Source organism: Lemur catta, chromosome 10 (assembly GCF_020740605.2).
Source record: "Lemur catta isolate mLemCat1 chromosome 10, mLemCat1.pri, whole genome shotgun sequence".
NCBI classification, from domain to species: Eukaryota; Metazoa; Chordata; class Mammalia; order Primates; family Lemuridae; genus Lemur; species Lemur catta.
This window is the reverse complement of record NC_059137.1, coordinates 1,420,697-1,435,999: the sequence shown is the minus strand read 5'-3', so window position 1 is coordinate 1,435,999 and position 15,303 is coordinate 1,420,697. Positions and strand designations below refer to the sequence as shown.

Here is a 15,303-nt window from a genome sequence, read left to right as displayed (position 1 = left end):
ACACGGGACACACGTGCACACACAGGCAACACATACACATAACACACATGCAACACACACAACAGCCACCCAGGTACACACAGAAATGCACACGGGACACGTGCACACACAGGCAACACACGCAACAGACACTGACCCAGGTACACACAGAAATGCACACGGGACACGTACACATGTCACACATGCCACATACATTCACAACAGACACTGACCCAGGTACACACAGAAACGCACACGGGACACACGTGCACACACAGGCAATACATACACACATGCAACATACATTCACAACAGACGCTGACCCAGGTACACACAGAAATGCACATGGGACACACATGCACACAGACAAAACATACACACAACACACACCCGACACACACCATACACATGGGCTTAGTCCCGACCCTAAAGCCACAGGCAGAACCCACAGGGCTCCGGCCACCCCTCCCTAATGCCCCCAGCATCCAGGCCAAGGGCGGGCACCTGGCGGTGGGCACCTCACTCGCTGCTGAGCTGGCTGGCCTCCCAGCAGGCCACCCCTGCGTCCCCAACAGTGGCCAAGCCACTGTGTGGCTGCTAAGATGGGCAAGAAGGGCCCCTCTCAGAGGGTGGCTTGCCCCTGGCATGTCACTACGTAGGGTCTGTAAGCCCCAAGGGGACAGCCCACCGGGGCAGCACTGCAGCCAGCCCAGACTGAGGGAAGCGGCGCAGCCGGCAGGGCCCTGGCTCCCAGGGCCACTGCTCTGCGGCTCTGTCTGCACATCCGGGTCCCCGGAAGAGCCCATTTGCCAAACAAGGACCTCTGCGACTCAGAGCATGGGCGCACCCGGGCCCTCCCGGGCTGGGACGTTTCCCACCCACATCTCCCCCAGCCCCGCACTCACTCCACCGTGGAGAGTCCCTCGTCCTCTGATGGCGTCACTTCATCCTCTGACTGGTCACTCAGCAGGTCGCAGGGCAGCAGGGCTGAGCTGTCCGCCAGCTCCAGGACCGGCGCGATGCTGGGTCGACGGCTGCCCGAGCCGTTCTCTGTGGGCGGTGCCAACTTGCCGCCCCCGCTGCTCTGCGAGGGCCGGCACTCGGCGTGCCGCAGGTCCATGGCCACGGTGCCTGGAAGACAGCCACAGAGCTTGCCACAGCCCCCGCCCACTCCTGGCTCTTCTGGGGCAGGGGCTTCCAGAACAGGGGTGAGCACAGCTCCCTGGCCTCCAGTTACGTGGCCCCGTGGAGTTTGGGCACCTTTCTGAGCCTCAGTTTCTCCTAGGTGTGATGTGGATGGTGGCCTGCTGGGGTGGTGGGGATGTTAAACAAAGACCCCAGGGCCCCCACCTAAGTCAGCGGCTGTGACGGCCATGCCAACCCCCCAAGGGTGGGGGAGGTATTGGCAGCTCTCAGGCTCAGGGACTAGGCGGTGGGTCAGTCTGCCTCGACGACAGGGCCAAGGGGGAGGGGCCACGGCCAAGATGACACAGGAGCAGTCGGGCCTCTAGCACCTGCTGCCGCAGCCTCTGCCAATCCTGTGCAGCGCCGGGCCCCCTGCAGGGGCTGGGGAACCCCAGCGGTGTGGAATCATGGACTGCCTGACTCACCGTGGTTTCCTGGAAGCCACCTGGGGGCAGTTTACCCAGCAGGGGAGCTGCCTGGCCTGTGCACCCCAAGGTCGGAGGCTCCCAGTGAGCCCTGACCCAGGTCAGCCCACTCGGGCAGGCACGGGGACACACTGACAGGGGCAGATGAAGGTGGGACGCCGCATTTGACAGATTCAAAAACCAAGTCTCCGAGAGACTGGACTCGCCCGCGGTGGGGCACAGGCCAAGGGCGGGCGGGCTCACCCACGGAGGCGATGATGCTGTGCACCGGCAGGCCCGACGGCCCCTCGCACAGCCCGGGGCCCGCCCTCTTCTGCTGCTTCTCCTCCTGCTTGAAGATGAAGGCCGAGTTCTCCTCCTTGGTGATGTTGATGTAGAAGCAGGTGTCCGAGGCCGCCAGGATGTGGCGCGGCCCGGGGTTCAGCAGGATGCTCCTGTGCTCCTCGCGCTTCAGCCCGATGAGGCACACGCCGTACCTGGGGGCGGGAGCTCGGTCGGCCGGGCCCCCCGCAGGCCTCTCCTCGGGCGGGACCGGGGCTGGGGCTGGGGCTGGGGCTCGGCCTCCCCAGGGCTCCGAGGGCAGAGGCCATACACTGGCGCCCACGTCAACCCTTCTGCCCGCAGAAGCCGCCAGCTCTGAGTCCCACCCGGTCCCTGCCGCCCAGAACCCGGGAGGAGGACAAGCCCCCCTTGCCAGCCCCAGGCAAGTCCCGCCCCGCGGGAGGCCCCGCCCCAGGCAAGCCCCGCCCCGCAGGAGGCTCCGCCCCAGGCAAGCCCCACGCCCCGCGGGAGGCCCCGCCCCAGGCAAGCCCCGCCCCGCGGGAGGCCCCGCCCCAGGCAAGTCCCGCCCCGCGGGAGGCTCCGCCCCAGGCAAGCCCCACGCCCCGCGGGAGGCCCCGCCCCAGGCAAGCCCCGCCCCGCGGGAGGCCCCGCCCCAGGCAAGCCCCACGCCCCGGCCTCACTTCTTGTGCGCGTGGAAGGCGGCGTAGGTGAAGCTCTTGCCCTGGTACTCGCGGAAGAACTTGCTGTCGCCCATGCGGATGTGGTAGACCTCGTTGCCCGAGCAGCGCCCGTACATGCGCTGCCACTGCTCCGGCGACTCCTGGCCTTCCCTGCGGGACCGCCACGCTCGGCCGCCGCGTCTGACCATCCGACCCTAATGCCCCGCGCTGTCCTGCCCCATCTGACCCTAACACCTGCTGTCCCCCCACCGTATAACCCTAACGCCCGCTGTCCCCCCACCGTATAACCCTAACGCCCGCTGTCCCCCCACCGTATAACCCTAACGCCCGCTGTCCTGGTGCCTTTGGCCCCGCCCTGCGCCCCCCTCTGGGAGCCCGCCCGCAGTCTGGGTGGCCCCCCGCGCAGGCCTGCCTTGTCCCCCGCGATGCCAGCGGGCGTCCGGGCACTCACTGGCCGCGGGACGTGTGCACCAGCAGGGTGATGAGCGTGGACGTGGCGGGGCAGATGCAGTTCAGCGCCAGCAGAGCGTACTTGCACTCCTCCTCGCACACCACGTGGTCTGTGGGGTCAAGAGGTCGGGTCCACACCCCCCAGAGCCCCGCCCACCTGCTGGCAAACTCCTGCTCAGCCCCGGTCCCAGCATCTCCACCCGGAAGCCTCTGGGCTCTCGGGGCACTTTGAACCCCACGGGGCTTCGGTGCTTGTCTGGAGCCCAAGGGAGAGCCCAGGGCCTGGCGGACCCTGCTCACCTTCCCCCGGGTGCCCGGCGTGGGGCCTGCTTGCCTCTCCTCCGGAGCCTGGCACGGGCCGTGCCCACGGAGGTGCTCATCCGACAGTGCTCCTGCCCTCACTGACCCCCAGAGGCCCTTCCCCTGATGCGGTGAGGACGGAGGGTCTGCTGGCCCCTCTGGCGCCTCCTGGTGCTTATGCGTGGACAGAGCTCCAGACCCGCCCTCCCCAGCCTACACGCTGCACGCTCACCTGCGTTCACACTCACCTGCGTGCATGCTCACCTGTGTGCACGCTCACCCGCACGCTGCACCCTCACCCACACGCTGCACGCTCACCCATGTGCACACGTGCCTCCTGCCCCAAACGTACCGGCAAACTTGACGTGAAACTTGTTCTCGGGCTTGAGGATCTGGACGTAGAGGGGGCAGTTGGGGGCAAAGTCCTTCACGGCCCAGGCCCGCAGGATGGTCTGGTGGTCCTGGTGGGTAGGGCAGGGAGTGGTCAGCGTGGCCGTCTCTGCCTCTGCCAGCAGGTGGTCGGTGGGCAGCAGCAGCAGCAGCAAGCTGGGGGTCTCTGCCCTCGGGGCCCTCCCTGCCGGGTGGGGGTGGGCTGCAGCAGCAGGGGCTGGGCAGCGGCTGGGCTACTCACCGCGGCCGTACGGTCCACCTCGTTCCGGCTGCTGAGGATGAAGCAGGCCTCCCCGTTGTCCATCCTGCAGAGCGCCAGGGCTGAGCGCTGGCTCGCGGGACCCTCAGAAGGGTCTGAGCTCGGACGCTCAACCGGACACACAATCCAGGCCTGTCCCCCTTGGCACACGCAGCCGGACCCCGTGGGGTAGTTGTGCCCTGCAGACACTGACTGTCCCCAGCTTTTCCAGACCGCAGCATTGACCGGGACCCACTGTGCCTCCCCCTCACAGAACCCTCCCCGGCCCCAGCCTGTTCCTGGGTGTCCAGGGAGGAAGGTGTCAGGAGGCCGCGTGGGGGCTCTGAGCCAGGTGTCAGGGCTGCAAGGGGTGGGCCTGTCAAGACCCCGCCTCACTGTGTGCCAGTGACCTGGGCACCAGGGCAGCTGACCAAGCCTGGGCATCGGTGGCTTCTGGGGGGCCCATCCTGGGTGTCCCCATTAGCTGGGGCTGGGCTGGGCACAGGAGGGAGGCGGGTTCTTGGGGGTGAGACCCTGTTCCCTCCCTAGCCAGGGAACCGGACTGACCCCTTCCATCTGCCCTCCCGCGAGGACTCCGGCTGCTGAGAGCCCATCCAAGAAGCTGTCCCCCCCCTGCCCAGGACAGTGACCCCCCCATCACTAGCACCACCGCCCACTCCACACAGCCCCAGGCCCTGCACCCACCGCTCCGGGCCTGACCCTGCCTGGCCAGGCACCTCCTCACCCCACCCCACCAGCCTGGGGCTGGACACCATGGACAGGACCCCAGAACTGGCTGCGCCCCAAAACCAGGGGCCTCCAGGGCCCAGCTCAGGACTCAGGAAGGGGGCTCGGGGGACCCTGGCGCTGGGTCTCCTGCCTTCCTCGGCCCACACAACCCACTCTGTGACACGAAGGACACATTGAGGCTCCTGGAATGAAAATGTGGCAGGAGGGGCTCCCGGGGAGTGTCCTAGAATGTGTTCCAACACATTCTGGAAAGTTCCATGTGACAATGCACTCTTGTGACCTGAAGTCACTCTGTCAACTTGTCTTTAAAAGGATGCTCCACGCTCAGCCCCCACTCCCCCACCCTGACTCATAACAGGTGACTCCACCCCTGGTCTGTGTCCTGGAACCCGACACAGGGTCCCCCAGACTTGGAGCAAGGGGAGGGGGGTTTCCGAAGGCCGACCCTTGCCCAGCAGGAGGGAGGCAGAGGCTCAGCTGGGTGGGCTGGCCCAGGCCAGTCCCAGTGAGCAGCTATGCAAGGTCCTGCTCACCTGGGCCCTGAGGTGGGGCCACGAGACCCCCGGGACCGTCCACCCCTGCTGGCCCTACTCACACCTGGCCAAGAGCCTCAGGCCACCCCCTTGGGGCCACTGCCTGGAGCAGCTCAGTGGGAGGGCCGGCCCCTCCCCCAGCCCCTGGGTGACACCTGTCTCAGGAAGGGGCCCAGCCCTGCCAGGGAGCTCACTTGGCTCGCATGAGGTCCTGGTCCTTGAGCGCAGAGCCCTGGAGGTAGATGACGCGCTGGGACCACAGAGGGATCTGCAGGACTCTGCGCACCTGGATGTCCATCTCCGTGGGGCACAGGATGACCACGTAGTAGTCCTGCCGGCCGGGCTGCGGTCAGACGCTCGGCGCGAGCCCCGCCTGCCCAGCCCACCTGCCCTCCAGCGTCCTCACGCCCACCGCCCGGCGAGCTCTGTGGTCTCGAATGTGACGGGGAAAGGCGGGAGCCCCGGGCCCAGCCCCGGGCGGCCACCCTCACACTGGCGGGGTCTAGGGCACTCAGGGCACTTGCCCGGCCCAGTCCTGGGGACGCGGTGGCCACTCGGGGGGCCAGGAGGGCCCCGAGGCCTCACGGGTAGGTGTCTGGCAGCCTCGCAATGGCGCTTCACCTGGAGCCGGGGGTGTGCGTAGAACTCGTTCAGGAAGTCCATGAGGAGGTCGATCTTGAGAGAGCTGACGCACAGGACCACGTGCTTCTCCGTCTGCGCCCGGTGGCGGCTGTAGTTGCCCCCCGACTTCTGCCTCTCCATCCACAGGTAGACGAGCTCCTCAAACTGCGGGTGAGAGCGGGGTGAGCGCCAGCGGCCAGGGCCGGCTGCGGGGTGTCGGCCACGCGGCAGGGCCTTTCCCACGTGCAAGCAGCAGGGACGGAGGCCGAGCCTGCAGGGGCGGAGGACAGCCCAGAGGGGCCTGGCAGGAATGGGGCGGGCGGAAGACCGTGGGTGCGTGTGGCATGGGCCACGTGGGGGCCAGGCGGGGAGCAGAGTGGGCATCCCTGCTGGCCAGCACGTGGGCAGCTCACGGCGTGGCAAGGCCAGCCCGCCCCAGTCACCAGGTGGCTGGGGGTGTGCCCGGCGCCTGCGCACGGCACGTCCCGGTAACCGAGAGGCCTTTGGATCTTCCCGCCAGCCCGAGACAGCAAGCGAGGTCTCGGCCCAGACAGCAGGAACTTGGAGACGGTGACGCTGCCCAGTCAGGTTCCAGGCGTTGGGGGAGCACCTTGCCCCTGCGAGGACCCCACCTCGAGGGGCCGTGACTGGGCTGCAGGCCTGAGGGCCTGGCTGGCGCCTCCCAAGCACAGAGCCGGCCGGGGAGCTATCCAGGGTGCTGACCCCTCAGGGCTCGGGTCTGACTCTGCAGCTGAAGGTCTCCGGCCTTTTCCATCTAAGCTTTGAGTTTGTTCGTTTGACACCTTTCACGTGAACGGCGGCGACCGACCACCGAGTGCTGACCTGCGCTGGCCACGTGCCAGTCACGTGAGGTCGTCTCCCACTTTGCTCCGGCACAAGGCGCCGCGGCCCTGAAGCTCAGAGCTGGGTCCACAGCCAGGAGGGGCCAAGGCTCCGGGGCCATCGGACAGAGAGGCTTCCGTGCAAGTGGCCCTGGCGGGGCCCAGCTGTCAGCCCCTGGCTGTCCCGCCTGTCACAGGCCCTGTTGCTTCGGTTCCTCGTCTGCAAAACGGCAGCACAGAACTTGCCTCCCAGCCGTGGTGCAGGTCAAAGGAGCTAACTGTAAGGCGTGCGACCGCGACCCCTAACACTCCGATTCGTCGGGACCTCACGACGTGACCAGAGTAGAAAGGGTTTCTGCAGATATAAGTGGTTACGACGAGGCCACCGGGTTAGTGGGCTCTAAATCCAGTGACGAGAGAGGCAGAGAGGAGGCCGTGTGACGACGGAGGCAGAGGCTGGGAGATGCCTCTACATGCCGAGGACCGCGGTGCCCCCAGAAGCTGGGGGTCCTGGGGCGAGCTCTCCCCACGAGCCTCAGAGGACACTGCCCTGTGGACACCTGGACTTCTGTCCTCCAGGGCTGAGAGGACACTTCCCGCTGCTGAGCTGGCCGTGGTGGTGTGGCAGCCCCGTGGCGCACTCCCTGATGCCTGGGCCACGCCCAGTCCGAGACCCGAGCCGTCCGGGGGGCACCTTGAGGCTTCATGGCGCTGCTCTTCCCCGGGGGCTGTAACTGCTGCGTTCAGTCCAACGGAAGGCTGGGGGGCATCTTCGGAACCACCCTTTTCTTTTCGCCAACAAGCCGTGGCGCTGGCTGATGCCAGCTGAGCGGGAGCAGTGCCACGTGCCAGCTCAGCGGTGGCTCCGAGAGCCACGCTCCTGCCACGCTCCCCGCCTGCCCGACGGTGGGGAGAAGGCACCAGTGCTGACCGCAGCTGGGTCGTCTGGCACCAGCCACCCTGACCGTGCCGTCAGCTCCTGCCACCATGGCCACTAGTCCCGTGGACTCCCCTGGGGAGGGGTCCGGTGTGATGATGACGATTCATCTTGTCTGCTGGTACAGACCGGGGAAGGGGTCCCTGACGCCCAGGCGCTGAGGCCGCGGACCCAGCCGAGGGGTGTGGGGAGCCACCCGCGGGTCCGGTTTGGTTTGCAGTGAGGTGGGGACAAAGTGGGATCCGCACAATTCAGACCTACTGCGTGCCGCCGCGGGAGTTTGCTCCAGCCACGATCGCAGTCTGGGTGGAGAAAGTCGTTTTTACACATTCAAAGGCTGCGGTGCGGATTCACACCCCGGGAGGCCGGCAGGCCCCACGGAAGGGAGGGTCAGGCCGGGAGATGCCGCCTGGGGGTCCTGAGCGAGTCGGCCTGAGCGCTGGGTGCCGTGGGCGGCGGAGTTTCACCCCAGCTTCCTTTGAAAGCTCTGGGCTGTGCTGGGCGGGGGGTGCTCTGCACTGGGGGGCAGAAGCTGGAGGAGCCTGGAGGCCGAGCGGAGGGTGGCTGGGCCCGGGGCCACCTGGGGAAGGGACCCACCGGCCACCCTCACTCTGCAACTTGCAGGGGACCCCTCGGGTGTCGCCTGGAGGGTGGCAGGGAGTTTGGAGATGAGCCTCGGCCTGAGAAGGGGGTCGGCATGAGGGTTTGGGCCAAGAGGAGGGTCAGGGACAAAGGCCAGGGGCCGCGGTGGGGCGAGTGGCAGCCCCTGGAAGCGGGTTGGAAGATTCATGCCCTGGTGCCTCAGACAGGGACCTCACTCAGAAACGGGGTCTGCGGGACGGGGCACGGCGGGGCAGGTGGTTCACAGCAGAAAGGAGACCTGCCAGGACCAGATGGAAACGCGCCTTGCGCCTGTGCCCCACCCGATGCTGTCTAGGGCCCTGCCGCCTCGGTGTCTCGGCACGGCGCACAGTAGGCCCGCAGCGCCTGCGCGGCTCTGGGGGAGGCGGGAAGCAGGAGCCTCCCACCAGGAGATGAGGAGGGAGGAGGAGGAAGGAGAAGGAAGGAGGAGGAAGGCCGGGAGCCCGGGCCGCCATGTGGGGTTGGACTCCGGGCCAAGGGCCGATCCGGCTCAGCAGAGGCTCCCTGGGTGCTCTGGCCCCGTCTCCTGCCCCCCCCCCCCACCGTGTCCACCTGGGTCCGGCTCTCCCAAAGCCCCGGCCCCCCCGGCCCTTCCCGCCCACGCTCCTGCGGAACGTGCCGCTGCCATGACACGGCCGACCACTCGTGCCCTGGGGCAGCTGTCCCCCAGGCCCCCCCTTCCCTGCCGGGTCCCACCTGCCCCGACCTCGGCACGCCGGCAGGACCGGCCTAGGCAGCAGGTGACAGGGAAGCAGCTGGGTGGCCCTCTTGCCCCTCAAGGTCCCAACAGCTGCTGCGCACCCCGCCGTGGGTGGGAACCGGGTGACCCTGCAGCGCTCTGCGCAGGTCCTGGGAGGGCGGGTGGGTCACCTGGCACCTGGGAGACCCCCGTCTGCTCCGTCATCGCCCACCGCACACCTGTGCCGCCGCGGGGCGGGGGCTGGGCCCACCTGCAGCGGGAGCACCACCAGGGCCACGCAGATCATGACGACCACCAGCAGCTGGGACGGCCAGATCTTGGGCGTGACGTCGCCGTAGCCCACGGTGGAGAAGGTGACGATGCAGAAGTAGAAGGATGTCAGCAGCGACAGGTTCCCGCCGGCACGCTCCAGGTGCTGGATGCCGCAGGTCCTGGGCGCAGGGAGGCAAGCATGGCTGGACCCAGCCGCCCAGGGGACAGCGACGTGGCACAGGGCCACCAGGGTGACCCCCCACTGACCGTCTGCGCCTGAGCCGGGGGTGGGGGGTGCAGGAAGCACAGCAGAGTCCCCACCCCCGTCCCCCAGGCCCCACCCAACCCCAGCGGCCCCCTGGCCCCAGGACGGTGCCTAAGCCCAGCTCCGGCCTGAACTTTGGCCCCAGTTCACATCTGACCCCCTGTGAGCCCCCCCTTCCCGCCTGGTGGCTTTCTCCTGGGCCCCCAGGAAATGCCCCACCGACCGCCCGGCTGCTGTTCTCAGCTGGGCCTCTGCCGAAAGGCCCCACCTGGCGCGGGGCCTGTCCCCCTTGGACCCCGGGGCACAGGCCAGGAGGCCGGACCCGGGTCGGAGGAGCTAGGCTCTGTGGGGCACTCGTGTACCAGGGACATGGGCTCGGAGCTTCCCGGGCCTCAGCCGCAGCTCTGCCCGGGGAGGGGGCCTGGCCGCCCGGGCCCCCCGGCGTCCACGGCGCGCGGGGCTCTCACCCCGTGAACACGAGGCACAGCAGCGTGCAGAAGAGGATGAGGACCTGGTTGAACATGGCCGACTGCGTCCGCAGGATGGCGCGGTGGAAGTCGTTCTGTGAAGGCACCGCGGCTGTCAGCGGGCAGGGCCCCTGCGCCCCCACAAGGACGCTGGAGAGCAGGGGCCTGGCCACCTGTCCCAGTGACGGCCCACAGGCAGCTGGGCCCGGCAGCCACCCCGTCCTGCCCTCAGCGCCCTGGGCGGGGAGGGTTAAGGCGCAGGGCGGGGGCAGGGGCTGCGCTGTGGCTTCACTTCACAGCCAGGGCAGGGATGGGGGCCGCGGCCAAGGGCGATGCCCCGCTCAGCTGCCAACAGGACGCGACCTGGGGCCTGCCCGTGGCCCTGGGTCACAAGGCATGGCCAGCCATGGCCCCGGTCTCTGTGGCCCTGGGTCTCGTGGCCCGGTTTCTGCCACTGCGCACTTCACCCTCCCGAGCCCGGCCACGTATTTCTGGGTCAGGAAAGGCGCTGGGGGCTTTGTCTCTTCCCAGGAAGGGGAATGTGAGGCTTGACCTGGGTGTTCTATCCTGACAGGGACGGGCTGTGTGTGCCGGTCACTGGCCTCCCTCCCGGTCACCGACGGGTCCCACCCGGGCCAGGACCCGCGCCCCGCGGCTTACGATCATGTTCTCCAGCGCGTGCTTGGCCAGCCAGCAGTTGAGGAACACGGGGATGAACAGGTTCCGCAGCGGCGGCCAGAATATCTGTGGAGGAGACGGGTCAGCAGCCGGCCGCCGGCCGCCGCGCCGCGCACAGGGCCACACCCACCGTGATGATGAAGGGCAGCGTGGTGATCATCTCCAGGACGAAGGAGACGCGGAAGACCTGCTCCCAGATGTTGCCCTGGGGACAGAGCAGGCCTCAGGGCGGGCGCCGGGGGCGTGTGGAGGCTGGGGGGAGGGGGTGCTCGTGGGGACACTGGGGGGTGCTGGGGGGCACTGGGGGAGCACAGTGGGGGGAGGGACGCTGGGGGCGCTGGGCACTCACCTTGTAGCTCAGGTAAATGAGGAGCATGGTCTCCAGGAAGCTTATTATGGCCACAATGACCTGGGAGTCGGGGAAGGGAAGGCGCCTTGGCTGGCTGGCTGGGCTGGGCCGGCCTGACCCGCGGGGGGCCTGCGTGTGTGTGGGGGCAGGGTGCCCACGTCAGGACTGTCTCAGCCGGCCACGACCTGCAGCTGACCCCTCTGGGGGGCCGAGCTGACGGACTCTAGAAACACCTGTTCCCTGGGGTGCAATGGAGGTGGGGGCCCACCCTCCTGGAGCAGCCGGCAAGAGCCACGGGGCCGAGGTGTGACATGCGGGAAGATACTGGGGTGGCCCCGCCTGCCACCCAGACCACCTGGCTCTGCAGTGCCCCCATGGGGTCGGGCTGGGTAGGATCCCCCGGCTTCTCTGGGGCTCCTACTGACCCCTCGGGGTGCAGTCCTGCGGGGCTGGGGGGCGAGAGACCCTCCCTGGTCTCTGGTGGAGACGTGGGGTCCATCGTGGACCAGGTCAACCACCCAGAGCCGAGAGCAGGTGGCAGAGCCCAGGAAGACACAGCCAGGAGCCAGCCGGGACCTGGCCTGGGCTGCCCACCCCCACTCCCTGCCCCCCGGAAAACCTCAGGGACACAGGTGGGTCAGCAGGAAGGAGAGATTCAGACTGAGAAACAGACAGGTGGGGACAGTGAACCCTCAGGGGTCCCTGGGAAACACTGTGGGAAAAGCAGCTGAGTCTGGGTCTCCTGCTCACTAAGCCTGGGTCCCCTGCTTACTGAGCCTGGGTCAGTCCTCAGTGCTCACTGAGCCTGGGTCTCCTGCTCACTGAGCCTGGGTCCCTGGCTCACTGAGTCTGGGTTGGTCATCAATGTTCTCTGAGCCTGGATCAGTCCTCAGTGCTGAGCCTGGGTCCCCTGCTCACTGAGCCTGGGTTTCTTGCTCACTGAAACTGGGTCTCCTGCTGAGTCTGGGTCAGTCCTCAGTGCTCACCGAGCCTGGGTCCCTGCTTACTGAGCCTGGGTCAGTCCTCAATGCTCACTGAGCCTGGGTCCCTTCTTACTTAGCCTGGGTCGGTCATCAGTACTCTCTGAGCCTGGGTCCCTGCTCACTGAGCCTGGGTTGGTCATCAGTGCTGAGTTTGGGTCTCCTGCTCACTGAGCCTGGGTCAGTCCTCAGTGCTCACTGAGTTTGGGTCTCCTGCTCACTGAGCCTGGGTCCCTGCTCACTGAGCCTGGGTCAGTCCTTAGTGCTCACTGAGCCCCACCATGGTCAGGGGATGGGCAGAGCAGGCACTTACCTGTATCACCCACAGATCCATCTTCCTCTCCACCCACAGGATAGGAGCCCTGGGGAGAGAAGGGCACAGCACAGTGGGGCACCACAGCCACTAGCGTCCCCCAGCCACCTCCAGCCCACAGCAGTGACCACTGGGCCTTTACTGGCCCCAAGCATGTGCTGCTCACTGGGACCAAGGGCACCCTCCTTGCCCTTGGAGGGACCAGGATGCGGTGGAAGGAAGGTTCCCTGAGGAAGGAGGAGGGGACAGGGCCCCTACAAGCACTTGTGAGGCCAGGGCCACCATGGCCAAGTGCGCTCTCTGGACACGCAGGGGCAAGTGCAGCCTGAGTCCCAGATGGGCTGGACTCCTGGGGACAGGCTCCCACACATGTCCCTGAAGGGGAGGGAGGTCTGACCCTCTAACTGCTGCCTTCTGGGTCCCCTGAGCCTCACACAGGCAGGGTGCGGGCACAGGGAGAAGGCTGAGGGGAGTAGCCTGCCCTCCTCTGGTGCAGACAGGGGTTTGGCGTTAGGGACAAGGCTGGCAAGGTCTGGGGACACGTCTCAGACTCGGGGCCAGGCTCCCTGGCTGCTGTGGAGTCACTTCCCACGGGCTGTCTGGGGCACCCACTTTCCACGCTGCGGGATTATGAATGGAACGGATACCCCTCCCAACGTCTCCCCTCCCCACCCCGGCCGCTGGGGCTGCGCCTGGCCAGACTCGGGGGGTGTCAACGGCCGTGGGAGCTGCACGGCTGGCTTGAGCGGGCAATTCTCAAATTGCTCCCCTCTGAAGGGGGTGTCCCCAGCACTGACCACACTATGGTCTGGGGGACAGCTGGACGTGTCATCAGGGAACCTTGGTGGAGGACAGGCTAAGGCTGGGCATGGGCCCTCGGGCTGGGCTGTGTGAACCTCCATCCTCCCCGCCCCGCCCGGCCCTGGGCCTCTGGGCAGTCCGGCCACTGCCAGCCAGAGAGAACTCACCAGTTGATCTCGGAGGAGTCATTGAAGCTGTAATTCTGCTTCGGGCAGCCCCAGCTGTGGAGACACAGAGCCTGGCCGCGGCCCCTCCAGTGCTGCCCCGAGGACCCTTCCCAGGGCTGCCAGGGCTCGGGGAGCGTGGCGGCACCCACCCACCACCCAGGGCCACCCCGCCTCTGGGGCTGTCTGCGTCTCCCACTTCCACGAGCCAGGTGGCTGCCCCACAGGGACCTGCAGGGGAGCTGGGCGGTGGTCTCTGCCCGGCCCGGCAGGACGATGGCGCACCCCACGTCCGGCATCTGGACCTGGCAGTGAGAGGCGCTGCTCAGGCCGGAGCCGGGCACGCGGAGGCAGATTCTGCCCGTGCTGGTGATGACGGGCTCCGGGGAGGGGCCTTGCCGGCCAGAGATGGAACAAGGGACACTCAGGGGTTCCTGGAGGCCAGAGCAGCCCCGGACACGGCTGGACGGTGCCCGTGAGACCGGAGAGAAGGCGTCCACCCTGAGACTGACGCAAAGAGGCACCTCCCTAAGCCACTTCTGAGGACGAGCGACTCCAAGCCACCTGGATCCAGACACGCTGGCTCTGGCCCAGACTGTCAGCAGTGCCAGGGCCACTGACCAGGGGGACCCCACTGCTCACAGCACCATGGTGACGGCCAGGTCCTCCCCTCTTTTCTCTCAGCTGACGCAGTTTCCCTGAGCCTTACTGGGGTTCTTGAAACTCAGAAGTGTCCGGCCACTCACCATCTTTCCATCCCTCCCAAGCTCCTTCCATCTATCCTTCCCTCCTTCCATCCATTTGTCCCACATTCCCTCCATCCATCCGCCCTTCCCTCCATCCATCTATTCGTCCCTCCATCCATACATCCCTCCTTCCCTCCATCCATCCTTGATCCACCCCTCCTTCCCTCCATCCATCCATCTACTCATCCATCCTTCATCTACCCCTTTCCATCCATCCGCTCCTCCTTCCCTCCATCCATCCTTCATCCACCTCTCCTTCCAACCATGTATCCATCCTTCCATCCACTCATCCATCCTTCCATCCACCACCCACCTGCCCTTCCTTCCTTCCATCCTTCTGTCCACTCCTCCATCCTTCCATCCATCCGTCCATCCTCCCATATATCCATCCTCCACCCTCCCACCCACCCACACACGTGCCGGGCATGGCGCTACGGGTGGGGAAAGAATGCAGTGACCTGGGCCCTAGAGGGATGTGAAACCAGAGGCCCCAGGAGACTCGGGACGTGGATAGGGTGGGATGGACCCAGGAAGGTGGTGTGAGAGCCAGGGAGCACCTCATTCTCCTCAAACCACCACGGTGGGTTCTGCCCTCCTCTGACTGGACAAAGACAGGAGGTTGTTTTCAGGAGAGGGTGACAGTCTGGCCTGGGGACGCCAGGCCCCCGTGAGTGGGTGTCAGATGAAAAGAGGCGCTAAGCAAAAGCTTGTCCGCAGGCAGCCAGGAACTTCCCTGCAGGGAACAACCCGCTCTGAGGAGCCAGAGCAGAGACCCACGTGCTGGAGGCTTCACCAGACGCCCGACAGCGACAACCACACTCCGCGCCTGACCACGCCGCCCCCCGGCACCTGGGCGCTCGAGTGTAAATGACACCGAGCGTCGCCAGACATTTGCGAAATCCACCAGCACGAAACAGTGGATCCTCCAACATGGGCTCAGGAGAAACAGCCTGAGCCGCGGAGGAAACAGGACCAGAAAGGACTCGGCGCCACCCTGCAGGGCTGTGGGAGGGGCTCACGGGAGCAAGGATGAGGCATCAGGAAGAATCCCTGGAGCTCGAAAACAGACGGAAAGGGCGCAAGAGGCAGGACAAGAGGGGAGACACGGAGCGCAAAGACCAGCGAGAGACCCGCGTGAGTCTCCAAAGACGTGATTCGGGACAACTCGGCACCGAGGCACTGGCCCCGCTTGTGCCCACTGGGACCACCAGCACGTGGCGGAGGAGGAGCCAAGGCGTCCTTGGCACAGAGAGGGTCCCAGTGGCTCTGGGAAAGGACAAGGCGCTTCCCACCGGGACCAAGGGCTGGAAATGGCGCCTCTCAAAGCAGCGGTG

The 15,303-nt window shown here is 66.8% G+C and overlaps 1 protein-coding gene across 1 annotated transcript in view; it reads right to left on the bottom strand.

The window, feature by feature from the left end:
- Nucleotides 1–15,303, bottom strand: part of KCNT1 (potassium sodium-activated channel subfamily T member 1) — a 31,205-nt gene that overhangs the window by 13,418 nt on the left and 2,484 nt on the right. The window contains exons 7-21 of the mRNA XM_045563170.1: nt 13,227–13,280; nt 12,259–12,307; nt 10,966–11,025; nt 10,747–10,821; nt 10,599–10,682; nt 9,939–10,033; nt 9,205–9,385; nt 5,834–5,998; nt 5,407–5,543; nt 3,933–3,996; nt 3,654–3,762; nt 3,003–3,111; nt 2,552–2,701; nt 1,833–2,065; nt 885–1,110 (exon numbers count right to left, since the gene is read on the bottom strand). Coding sequence (XP_045419126.1) covers nt 885–1,110; nt 1,833–2,065; nt 2,552–2,701; nt 3,003–3,111; nt 3,654–3,762; nt 3,933–3,996; nt 5,407–5,543; nt 5,834–5,998; nt 9,205–9,385; nt 9,939–10,033; nt 10,599–10,682; nt 10,747–10,821; nt 10,966–11,025; nt 12,259–12,307; nt 13,227–13,280 — 1,791 coding nt within the window. The remainder of the gene's footprint in view (nt 1–884; nt 1,111–1,832; nt 2,066–2,551; nt 2,702–3,002; nt 3,112–3,653; nt 3,763–3,932; nt 3,997–5,406; nt 5,544–5,833; nt 5,999–9,204; nt 9,386–9,938; nt 10,034–10,598; nt 10,683–10,746; nt 10,822–10,965; nt 11,026–12,258; nt 12,308–13,226; nt 13,281–15,303) is intronic.